The following is a 13,293-nucleotide window of genomic DNA, read 5'->3' on the forward strand; positions in this document are numbered from 1 at the left end:
TTCGTATGATGAAAGTGTTCATGATTTTATGAAAACCTGAGTTTTGCTCGTCTTTTGTAGATTTGAAGAAACGAGCAAGTTTTGAAGTGCCAACTCTTGCATCCCAATCACTACTGTTAGTGGAATCGTAAAAAAAGGTAAGAGTTACCATTTAGTTGTAAAATTGACATCGGCATATTCATGATTCTGTGTTCTTAGTTCCAGACAATGGTGTCTTCCAGCAGCGACTACTCTTCTAGCTCTTCTGAGGAGGATTCCAGGATCCCTGTGGCTAAAACGCGTGCTAAGACGAATCGTGCTGAGGAATCAAAGCCTAGTGCGCCTCTTAATAACCATAGAGTCACTTATGCTGAGCTCATGAAGAGAAAAGTCGAGGATGACAGGATGGATGATTATCGACGAAGAAGAGACCGAGTCCAGCGCAGAGTGCTAGCAGCTGAGGAGAAACTTCGATCTCGAGCTTACGATGTAACCTCTGACTCTGATACTTCGGAAGATGAACCCGTGTGGGTACCACAGGATCTTAATATTAAGCCAGACCGGCGTACCAGGGAGATCGAGAAACTGGTCAAAGATGACCTTGAAGCTGAGCGTGAAAAAGAAGAGTACTGGGATTCCTTATACAGCGATCCTGAGATTCATCCAGACTTCTTCAATGACCCTGATAGTGATTCCGATGAAGAATTTGAAGAGGACTCCGCGAAAGACGATGATGATGAATCTGATAATTCTGGAAAATCTGATGACTCTAATGAATCTGACGAGTAGTCTTACTCATGATTTTCTCTGAGATTATTTGTTTTCGTCGAAGTAGATATTTTCTGGTTACTTGAGAAGTTTTTTGCCTAGAGACGTTTCTTTAGAGATTATTTTCTGAACCATAATCCCTTGTCGTATTTTTTGCCAAATCTTCTTTATATCTCCAACTGAATAGGATGGACCAATGTCCGTATAGACAATAATTATCCATGAAGTATAATTATAAGAACCGGCTAGGAGACACGCGGCCTACCAGATCATTAATTCACGGTTGCAACGTTGGTTACATAAGAAGTATCAGTCTCCAGTATTGCCATGTTAAATACGCCTGAGTTGTCAGTCCCAAGTATTGCCGTACTTCTTCTACATAACCGGATACACTCAGATTCGAGAGTTAGGGTTTCAAAAAAAATCGCAAAAGATTTGACTATATCCACTATGGGATAAGCATCCAGACCTTCAATGTTAAATTTTTCCATTTAAACATCATCTCGTTTCCTGCCTTGTGTATTATCAGAAGTAATTTTGATCACAATCATACCTCTCGTCTCCATGTCCAGCAGTAGTATTTCTTCTCGAAATGAACCTCAATCAAAGCATGAAGTAGAAGCGTCCGTCTCAGTAAGTCGTATATTTTCTTCATCCCCATTTGATCAGAATTATTGATCATAGAAAAATAAATTGTTGCAGGATAATCAGAAGAATCCATCTTTTTCGCATAATTTGAGACCTAAGCGGACTGTTAAAGCCCATGCCCGGTACAGGTCAGCTCATATTGAAGCTGGAGCATCCGTAAGTAATTCCATAATTTCTCAGCTGAGGTTTTCCATGCTCGACGTTCGATACAAATTAAAAACTCCTTCACTTCATGCAGGTTGATGTTCGTGTTGTTGTTGATGCTAGAAATAGGAGGAATGGGAAGTCCGTGGTCGTGGTTGACGATAGCATCAACCGTGTGACGAAGACTCTATCGATTCTGTGGAGGATGGGGTTAGAACTCACGTTCGCGAGTATCCAACAACTGTACTCCCCTTTGAAGCTCCCATGACTAATACTTCTCCAAATAATGAGGCGGTCGGTGGATTCGTCATTCCCAAATGTCATGTACCTCTGTATACCAAAATTTGGAGACAGTACGGGAACATTGCTACAACGGAAATATGTAGAGGCTTTCTCCCAACTCTTCTGACTACGGTTTCCAGATTGTTACCGATCATTGAAGAGATGGACGAGATGAATCTGCGAGATGTCAAGAATCATGAACTGCACAGGTGGGATGAAATGATTTCAAACTGTGAAATCTTGCGGTTCAACATACACTGGCTTCGTCGTCGGCTCGAGATGATCAAAATTCACAGGGCGACGGCTGCTGCTGATGCGATTTCTACCGCAACTGCTTTCTTGGGAGAGGAGAAGACACTTTCCTTAGAATCGGAAAGAGTCGAGAAAGCTGTCCAGGACTTAAAAGTGAAGACCAAAAACTTTCAAAAGAAGCTTGACATGGCTGTTTTTAAGAATTACTCTTTGTTGGATGGTTTACTCTGAGTGAGCGTTTATGATTGTTGTTTTCAAATAGGTTTAGGCTTTTCCATAGGTAGAATAATTGATCATGGTATGAAAGAATTTTTTATTCATTTATGAAATGTTTAATGAACAAAGGAGTATTTTGCATATTATTTGGAGGAGTATAAATTACATTTTGAGAAATGCCTGAAATGATGAAGAGGTAATGGTTTTCTATGGATCAGGCGTAATATGTTTTGAGCCATTTACCGTTGATGATATTTCCTTCCACTCCTTCGTCAATGGCTTAGATCTTGTAACATCCACTGGACACTGCCTTGATGATTACATATGGCCCTTCCCATTTTGGAGAGAACTTAGGAGCAGACATATCTTGTTGAATGTGTTTTGCTGTCTTTAACACCAGATCTCCTACTTGGAAAGTTCGAGGTCTTACCATTTTGTTGTAAGCTCCGGAGATCCTCTGTTTGTATGCTTCCACATATATTTATAGCTTAGCCCTCCTTGACTCAAGCACGTCCAGTTGGCGATCCTTGAGTTGGACACTTCTGCTTCATCCTATTGCACCCCGCTGGATGCAGCGATCCTCGCTGAGGGAATCTTGATTTCTGCTCGGAGTATGGCGTCAGCTCCATAGACAAGGGAATACGGTGAAGTTCCGGTTGAACTCCTTGGTGCGGTCCGATAGGCCCATAAATCCATAGGCAATTGTTCATGCCACGTTCGAGGATTATCATGAATTGTTCGGCTGAGAATTCCGATCAAAGTTTTGTTGGTACTCTCTTCTTGTCCGTTTCCTTGGGGATAATATGGTGTGGATAAAACTTGTTTGATGCCGTATTCCTCGAGCAATTCTGTCACGTGTTTGTTGGCAAAAAGAGTTCCGTTATTAGTGATGATGTGTTTAGGAACGCCGAACCTGCATATTATGTGTTCTTTGATGAAAGCCGCGATCGTGACTCAAGTGGTGCTTCGAAGAGGGATAGCTTCAACCCACTTGGTAAAATACTCAGTTACAGTGATGATGTACTCATGCTGTTTCGAAGACGCTGAATTGATTTTCCCTATGATATCCAGTCCCCAGCTATAGAAAGGCCATGGACTATTCACAGAATTTAATGGGAGACAAGGAGTGTGGATGAGATTATCATGGATTTGTCATTGATGACATCTCTGAACATATGCAGCTGCGTCGTCTTCCATAGTCGGCCAATAATAGTTCTCATGAATATGGAGAAATAGTTTCCTTTTTCCTTGATGTTCTCCGTCGTGCATTTCCTTTAAAATTTTTGGGATTTCATGTTCAACTAAGCATCTCAGTAGGTTCTCACCAAAACTTTTGCCGTATAATATTCCGTCAAGAAAGACAAATCTTTTAGCTCTCTGAACGAGTTTGACTATTTCCTTCTTTTACAACGACAGCTCATTGTCCCGAAGGTACTTGATGTAAGGTTCCCTCCAGTCCCCAGTGTGGTGAACTGTCAAAGCCTCTAAGTGATGAGGAGGAGTCTGGCAATTGGGACAAGATCTTTGCAGAGTTCTTGACTGAGCTTCCATGGAAGGCCAATAGTATCCCATCCTTTGAAGCTTTCTGTAAAGTTTTACCACCAACGTCTGTTCGCAGATTTCTTCATGTATGCGTTTGAGTTGTTCATCCGCTTCGTCGCTTCCAAGGCATCGTGATAAAGACCCGTCAGGATTCCGATAGTATAATGCTCCATGAAGCAAGAAATAATTCTTTAGTTCCTTGAGACTGACTTTCCCTTCTGAAAGAGAATTTCTTAGTTCATGAATAATAGGCGCCCTCCAATCGTTCGCTTGAATTTCTTCGACTTAAGCAAGCCAAGTAGATGACACAGCGCGCCTCTGTACTGTGATTGTTTTTTTTCTCCTTCGGATTGTAGTTTGGAAGCGAGAGTTGTCGGACAACCAACATGCCTGTTGTTAGTTCGTCCAGTGTGGACAATCGTTGCACCACCAAAATAAGCTAATTTCCGCTGAGCTTCAGCTCTGAATGAGGCGAGCATGATTTCTTTGAGTGGGTATGATCCGTTCATTTGATTAACCAGTAGTTTTGAATCTCCTTTTATCTCAAGGTGTGTTGCTCCTGCTTTCTTGTCCAAGGATAGGCCTAGTAAAAAAGCTTCATATTCCACTGAATTGTTAGTGCAATGAAAATCCAGTTTGAATGAGTGTGAGGAGACTTCACCAGATGTAGATACTAGCACCATGCCCGCTCCTCCAGTATCGTTTCTAGGGGTGGGGGATCAGTCAAAGTATAAAAGCCACATCTCTTCTTTGATGACTAAGATTTCTGGAAACTCGTCGGGCACATCTTCATGTAACAATGTTGCATCTTCCCCTGGAAAAGCAGCAAGAAAGTCTGCAACTTCTTGTCCTTTGATTGCTTTGGGTGGTACACATGCTATGTCAAACTATGACATCTGCAGTAGCTACTTTGCTGGTCTCCCCATCAAGGCTGGTTTTTATAGGGTCGGCCTTGGAAACAAGCACGACTCTGTTGGATAGTAAATAATGCTTGAATTTCTGGCTTCCATGTACCAATGCTAGACATGCTCTTTCAGCTTTTGGGTATCGGAGATGAGCGTCTCTCATTGTATGGCTGAAGTAGTAAATTGGACGTTCGACGCCTTCTTCATCTTCTTGAACGAGAAGTGTGCCAATAGCGACATCATTTAAAGATGTGTAGAGTATTAGTGGTCGTCCTTGCACTGGAGATTTCATGACAGCAGGTGATAACAATATCTACTGTATTTTTTGGAGGGCTTCTTGTTGTACGGTTGTCCATGTAAAACTCGCTCCTTTCTTCAACAGAGAGGTAAACGAAGCAATGAGTTGAGACAGTCCAGCAATGAAGCGTCGAATATAATTTACCTTTCCCATAAAACTCTGGAGTTCTTTCACAGTGCGTGGAGGAGGCATGGTAATAATGGCTTTTGTTTTGTCTGGATCGACTTTGATTCCTTCTGCAGTGACTAGGAATCCTAGAAACTTTCTGGAGGAGACACCAAAGGCACATTTCAGAGGGTTCATCTTTAACTTGTATTGACATCTTTCAAAAACTTGTCTCGGAACTTCCAGGTGGGATGTTTGAGTCTTCGACTTTACCACACATCATCAACATAGTCTTCCACTTGCTTGTGCATCATGTCGTGAAATATGGCAGTCATAGCCCGTTGATAAGTAGCACCTGCGTTCATTAATCCAAAGGGCATCACAGTGTAGTGAAAATTCCCAATGGGAGTACGAAATGCAGTTTTGTTGGCATCATGTTCGTACATCTTGATCTGGTTGTATCCGCTATAACCATCCATGAATGAGAACATATCGTGACCACTGGTTGCATCAACGACCATATTGATATTGGGTAGGGGAAAATCATCTTTTGGACAACATTTATTCAAATTCCTGAAATCAACACATCATCTGATTTGACCATTTTTCTTCTTGACAGCAACAACATTTGCCAGCCATGTTGGATGCTGAATGGGTTTGATAAACCCTGCTGCCAGTAGTTTCTGAATTTCGACCTTGATTTGATCCTCAACTTCGTGTCTAAGCTGTCTAGGCGACTGCTTTATAGCTTTGGAGCCAGGAGTGATATGCAGATGATGAGTAACCAATTTTTCGTCGAGACCAGGCATCTCTTCGTATGTCTAAGCGAAGATATCCTGATATTCTTTCAACAGACTTATCAGTCCCGCCCGCTCTTCTGGTGATAATGCGGAACTAATCAAGATTGGCCTTGGATCATCCTCCGTCCTGATATTGATCGTTTCGAGGTCGTCGGTAGTAGAATCAGTGCCATCTTGCAATTATCGTGGAGCATCTTGAATTTCTTCATCAGGTGATTGTTCACTCTGATATGATTCTTCAGGGCGGGGAGACTTTTCATTGTTCTCCCATGTTAATTTCTAATCTTTGCACCGGCAGTATGTGACCCTCCCTTCTGCATCGTGACTGACTATGAAGTTGGATCCCGGCATTGTGGTCTGACCTTTACAGCGCTTAACTGGTATAGCAGATGACTTGATCGGTTTAGTACCTGAAGACGATGGTTTTTCAGCAGCTTTTTTAATGGATTCCCAGTTCGATAGTGGAGTACTGTAGATCTTCCTAGGAGGTTCAGGGATGCCCTTTTGAGACTCAAGGAATTCAACGTCATAGACCGGAGCGTAAGGAGATGATGAAGCTGCAATACGAACAATCTTGTGGTTGAGCAGAGCTTTCATGCATTGATGATATGTTGAAGGAACCACTTTATTGTCATGGAGCCATAGTCTTCCAAGTATCATGTGGTAATCAGGCTCTTGTTCGATCACGTGAAATTTGGCCTTTGATTGAATAGGTCATACCCTCAGGTCTATGTATGCGTATCCATATGTATGGATATGGCTCCCTTCAAAGCCCATAATCAAGATGGGATGGCGAATAATTTTACTTTGTGGGAATTTGGCTGCTTTGAGAGTCTTCATGGTAATAATATTTGTAGAAGCGCCTATATCAACGAGAGCCCTCCTGAATTCAGAGTCTTTGATAAAACCTGTAACGTACAAGGCTCGGTTATGTCCTTCATCCGCCATGCGGTTTTCTTCTCCGAAAGTGATGTTTTCAATTGAGTGTTCAGACACCATGGATATTTCTTCGACTGCTGGGGACGATGAAGTTATTTGCACATCAGATGATATCTGGTTAAGCGCATCAAACGTGTTTGTACGCTGTTCACACAAGTTTTCGATCAATTGTGCAACTTCTTGATCCACCGTCTTCTCGTAAGTAGTGAAACTGTTGGTTTGAGGAAGGTCATCAGTTGGAGCATTTGGACGCTCCACCACCTCTGCCCCAAGCATTCTTGTCACGTGTACCAACCAGGTGAACAGATTGTCAATCGCCCCTTTTAATCTGTCCATGTTTCTTGACAAATTGTTTTGTCTCCGCGCTAGTTCAGCCAAAGTTGGGATTTCTCCGTCGTTTGATTCAACAAAGATATATGGAGTAGTAAAATACAAAAGTTCGTTGTAACTAGAATTGCTCGAGGGAACGTGAGAAACATTACCATTTGAGAGATTTTGGCTGGGATATGGAGCAGTTGAATTAGTCCTAAGACCAACCATCTTGTGAAAGCTTGAGATTGCAACCGAGAGATTAATCTCCTGATATAGTTTTTACAGTGATGAGAAAAGTTCGTTCAAAGACTTATAGAGATTTTTGGTTTCAGAATAATTTTTAATGCTAAAATTAATAAAACTTAAGTGAAAGTGATATCGGGGTTTTAGAAATAACCAAGACTTTGGATTCCAATACTACTCATGATTGATTCATAAGGATTTCAAAACTCTAATAAACTTTTAAGTCCTCTTTTTATCTTAACTCACTAAAAATCAGACAAATTCTCAAATATTACTTGTAAACCTTAAGCATAGATTATAAATAGATTTAACAAAGCATAACCTATCAAATTGAATGACAAATAATTAGGAAAATCATGCAAACAGTTTGAAACTCTGCAAAAGCAGTGATTAAGTGAATTATGTAATAAAACTAGAGATAATAAAATAATTACACATCAATCATGTGTAAGTAGCTTCATCCATTGCCTTGGTTACGAGGTAATTAGCTCATCTTTTTGGAAACACGCTCAAAATATGAATTCATTGCTCAAAAGGTGTTTACAAAGGTGAAAAGAATCAAAAAGTAATAAAACAGCAGTCACAGAAAGCCTTTTGCAACTGAACAAACAACGATAGTTCTCATCTGTGGTTGGATATAAAACTGCTTTCTGCGACTGACTTTATCATCCCAATGTTCTTCGTGTTCTTCCTCCCTTGCAGCAGCAGGAACTTTTTCTTTCTTGCTCTGCAATGTTCTAAACTTCACCCAACTACTCGACAACCTCCCCCAAACTCTCGATAACCCTTCTGGCTTCACCCATGTTCTATTTATACACACGGAAACCCTCTTGGACAAGAAATCTCGATGAAATCTTCTCTTTTCTTTCTCCGGAGGCCAGGGGATTTCTTTCCTTCTTTGTATTTTCTACGCATCTGTGGGTGACTTCAAAATATCTCTATGATAGAAAAAAATCCAGTAGAGGATATTCTAACCTCATCTTTTCACCCTACTTCCACAAATAAAATTAAATATACCCGAGAAAACTCTACCTCCCTGTTTTCTTCCACGCATGAAAAAATCCTTCCATTTTCGATTCAAAGACCTTTACCAAGCCTTATTACCTTAACAAGCCCATAACAAACCAAATCCATGAGAAGGTTGCGTAAGATCCCATCCGAAATCATCCCTGAAAATATACAGGTTACCGGAACTTCAAACTCCCTGTTTTGCTCTAATCCCGAGTCTTAGCCAAATTTGATCCAATCCAACGACCTTACCAGGCCTGTTTAACCCTTATGAGTCCATCCAAACTATTTCCGCTGATTGAATCTCTTCAGAAATCCAACCCTGATCTGTTCCGTGAAAACTAGTTTTTTCCCGCCAATTTTGAAGATTCAAAATGTAAAAGATGACCTCCCCCTATCCTGTGTTGGTCTCCCTTTAGCAACTGGGGAGGAAATAGTAATTTTAGGGTACGCATAGTAATCTTCCTGAGTATCTTTATGAATTCTTCTGGGTGCCTTTATCGCGTCCTTTAGGTGCTTTTAGTAATTCATCTCGAGGGTCCAAATACCACTTTTCGAGCCAAATTCTCCGCAAAAGCTTATTTCTCCAAAAACACCTACAAAAACATAAAATAATCAAATAGATACAAGATCGAGCACTAACAATACACATAATTGAGAACAAAATAGACACATAAATGCGTCTATCAAATACCCCCAAACTTATTATTTGCTAGTCCTCGAGCAAATCAAATCTACAAAATAAAATCCCAACTCATTGTCGCAGGCATCATCGATTGCATTTAGCGTATGCAATAAGCCTTTAAACCCCTGGGTGGCCCCAGTGGCCGAGTTGTAGTCTCGGGAGGGCTTACAAGAGATATACCCACAAAACCTTTACACTCCAGGCACTAGTTATTTACGCAGAACCTTGGAAGGCACTAAAGAATCTCCTTGGTTTGCATACTTATTGACTACAGGAGGAAGTACCCTGATGCGAAATTCCAATTATTGTACACGAGTTTGCACTCAAGCATACTAAAATTCATATATAAGTGACAGAGCTCTACTCAGATAGTCGCACTATGAACATCAATATCCGGAGTCAACAAATCACATGGATAGATTAAGAAGATGGATATAGAAAAACATAGATGGTTTTGATGTTGACTAGATGAACGGTGTTTATCATATCTATCTGAAGGCCACTGCCAAAATGAATCTATTCTAATGGACTGAGATACTAGTCTGACTAATATCAATACAATTGGTATATACAAGGGAACCAGTGGTCGATAATCCTAGCTCTAGTTCAACACAACTGGCATATACAAGGGTACCAGTGGTCGACTTTATTGAATTTATTTCGGTTTGTCTAATGGTCTAGTCTCAGTTTTTTTTTCTTTTTTTTTTCATAATATTATTATTATTTTTTATTTTTTTTTGGTATCTCAATCACTTTATTTCACCCTAGCAGTGGTAACAAATTGATTCGTGAGCCCCACCTAATAACTTAGAGAAACATATTTTAAAAATAAAATAAAAGAAAAACAGAAGTGAAAAGGACTCAACGAGATATGGCGAAACTACCACGCTATTTCTAACACCTGAGCTCTGTGCTTTTATGAATAGACTCTTTAGATGTTTCCATCTAATCAGATTGGTTCCTCAACTCCTACAACCAAGATGCTTCCATCCACTTAGATTGGTTAGTGTTATCCTTAATAGGCATAAATTTCTAGGCTCTGGAGTTTATTTATTGCAACTAAAAATTTTCTCCCATACCCACAAACTTAAATCTAACATTGTCCTCAATGTTCTAAAGATAAAATTAAAAACATGAACAAGGAGAAACTGTTACCATTTGAAGCAAACGAGTTAAGGAAAGATATTACCGTGTTGCATGAGCATGGGTTACCTCCCAAGAAGTGCTAAGTTTAAATTCTTCATCTAGACATCATATATACCACAAAATGGCTAATTACCTTTTCAAATCATATATCAATAGTCGAAACAACTGTGGATCAACAAAACCAAATAAGACTACCACAATTATGAGACAACTGCACCAGATTAGAAAAATGAACAAACACACAACCTGATCTAAAATTTCTTGCAAGACAACTGGGTTTTTCTGCGGCGCCCACTTGGGATTCATATGAATGTCTTGAGAATTATATTCATTCAAACAACGGGTCTCTAATAGACGGATTTCCTCCTGGACAATATCTGGAGGATCATTTTGCAGAGTCGGAAGAGACTCAAGTAATACTTCAGGAACACTAGGATCGAGTCCCAAGTTAGGGACTTCTAATGGGGATACTTGACGATCACTACCCCCAAACTTAGAATTTTGGGTGTCTCTAGATAGACTAATCACAATATTCCTAATTTCTATACCATCAGGTTCCTGAAAAGGGTCAATTGTATTCTCTAAGTTATAATCAGATATCTCATCTTCTAAATGGATTTGATGCACACAGACTGTAGAACTTGTGTCCTTAAGATCCCCTAAAGCTTTCTTATTGTATTGATGCATAATTTCTGGCCTACTCTCCTGATCGGAAGCTATAATTACAGGCAAAGTTTCAGGTTGGCCTAAACAAGGTATTAAGGTAGACTCGGAAGCTATTAATGGTTCGAACTTAGCTTTCTATCGATCAATATCTAACATAGGGATAGAATCCAACAGAGCATTTACTTGTTCAATGTTGCTATCATCATCAAAATCCAGGCTAAAATGGGACAACAACTCTCTAATGGATCTTCCAATAAGATGTTTGGTAATGACTCCTGAACTAAGGTTCCTATCATGTTCACCTCTTCGATGCATGTGTCATCTATCTCAGAATGTAGCTTATTGACATTAAAAATATTCATCTCAATAGTCATATTACCAAAAGATAGATTCATGATACCATTTTGACAGTTTATGATCGCATTAGACGTAGCTAAAAATGGGCGACCTAAAATCCCAGGTATCTGGTTCTCTGGGTCAGGGACAGGTTGGGTATCTAAGGCCAAAAAATCCACAGGATAAATAAACTTTTCGACCTCAATTAGAACATCTTCTATCACACCACGTGGAATTTTCACAGACCTATCAGCTAACTGCAGGGTTATCTTGGTAGGTTCTAATTCACCAAGTCCTTGTTGTAAGTACACATGGTAAGGAAGTAAGTTTACACTAGCTCCTAAGTCAAGTAAAGATTTCTCTACCTTGTATTTTCCTATCGTGCAAGCAATGGTAGGTGCACCTGGGTCTTTAACTTAGGAGTTATGGGGTTCTGAATGATCGAACTTACATGACTATCTAAAAAGGCTTTTTTAGGGATACTAAGCTTTCGCTTTCATGTACACATATCCTTAAGGAACTTGGCATAAGCCGGAAATTTCCTAATTGCTTCTAGTAACGGAAGGTTTATGGTAACTTTCTTAAAAACCTCCATTATGTCATTAAAGTTGGATTCACTATTTGTTGGTACTAATAGTTGGAGAAATGGGGCTCTAGGCATAAAATAGGGCCTCTCAGGAGCTAAATTGGCATCATCAGAAACTTTATCAGTCTCCTCAGCTATGGTTGGTCCTGAGGGGTGAACTACAGTATGCTCACTACAGTATGATGTGATGGTTTTACACCTACTTCATGAACTCCTCTAGGGTTGGGTTGTGTTTGACTAGGAAACCTACCTTTTTCTCTCAAGGACTCATTTATCAGACTAACCTGGGTTTTTAACTCGGCAATAACTTGACTGTTGTCTTGCCCTATCCTGTTACTAGATTTTATGCTTTGTGAAAGTGGTTGGTGCATCTTTTCAGTGTTTTGAATAAACAAAGCGAGAGCTTCTTCCATACTTGAAATTTTCTTATCGAACTGATTCTGAAACTAAGCTGGTCTTGAAAGATTCTTAGTATAGCCAAAGCCTGGGGGAGCATTAGAATTACTAAATTGACTTTGACTCTGCTGGCCCTTAGACCATGAAAGGTTCGGATGGTTTCTCCAACCAGGATTGTAGGTTTCTGAATATGGGTCAAACTTTTGACGGTTATCGAATCTAATGTTATTATAGAGAACATTGGCTTTCTCTTCAATAGTCTTGCCTTCCCAAAAAGGCTCCATTCTACCACTAGTATGACCCATTTTTAGAGCTTCTAACCTTTTTGCTATAGCAGCAATTTTGGCATCTGACTCAAAATTTCCTTCTACCCTATTAACGTTCCCTCTACATAGAAGAACTGTTTTCTGGGGTTCCCTATTATTTTCCCATTGTTGGGTCTTTTCGGCGATTTCATCAAATTTATCATCGCATCATCAACTGTTTGATTTTCAAACCCACCTGTACACATAGATTCTACTGTGGTTGTAGTGAAATAATCTAAACCCTCATAAAGGATCTGAACTAGCCTAACCTTTTCTAAACCATGATGAGGACACTGGGCTAATAGATCATTGTACCTTTCCAAATACCTATACAAAGATTCCCCCTCCCGTTGAGAAAACGTGCAGATTTGCGTCCTAATAGACGATGTTTTATGTCTAGGGAAAAACTTGTTCAAAAAGGCAGATGTAAGTTGTTCATAAGTTTCGATTGACCCGGAAGTCAAACTATATAGCCACGATTTGGCTTTATCTTTCAGGAAAAAGGGGAATAACTTAAGTTTCAAATCATCATCTGTTATGTCCCTTATCTTGTTGGGCACCCATCCTGGATGTAGTTAGTAATTAGCTTTTGAGTGTGTGTTTGTTCTGGGACACTGACTTAATAAGTTAGAGTATGTCTTCCCTCGATCAAATATCCTTCCAGCAATATCCCCGCTACAACAGAGCAATTCAAGTAAACCACATCTCGGCTTCGCAGTAACCATTGAGTTT

At 40.0% G+C, this 13,293-nt stretch overlaps 1 protein-coding gene across 1 annotated transcript; it reads left to right on the forward strand.

Moving 5' to 3' along the window:
- The first annotated feature begins 207 nt into the window (after nt 1–207).
- LOC113291685 (serine-aspartate repeat-containing protein C-like) lies at nt 208–768 on the forward strand. Its single transcript, XM_026541187.1, has one exon. The coding sequence runs from the start codon at nt 208–210 to the stop codon at nt 766–768; it is 561 nt and encodes a 186-aa protein (XP_026396972.1).
- Nucleotides 769–13,293: the final 12,525 nt, after the last annotated feature.

Source organism: Papaver somniferum, chromosome 6 (assembly GCF_003573695.1).
Source record: "Papaver somniferum cultivar HN1 chromosome 6, ASM357369v1, whole genome shotgun sequence".
NCBI classification, from domain to species: domain Eukaryota; kingdom Viridiplantae; phylum Streptophyta; class Magnoliopsida; order Ranunculales; family Papaveraceae; genus Papaver; species Papaver somniferum.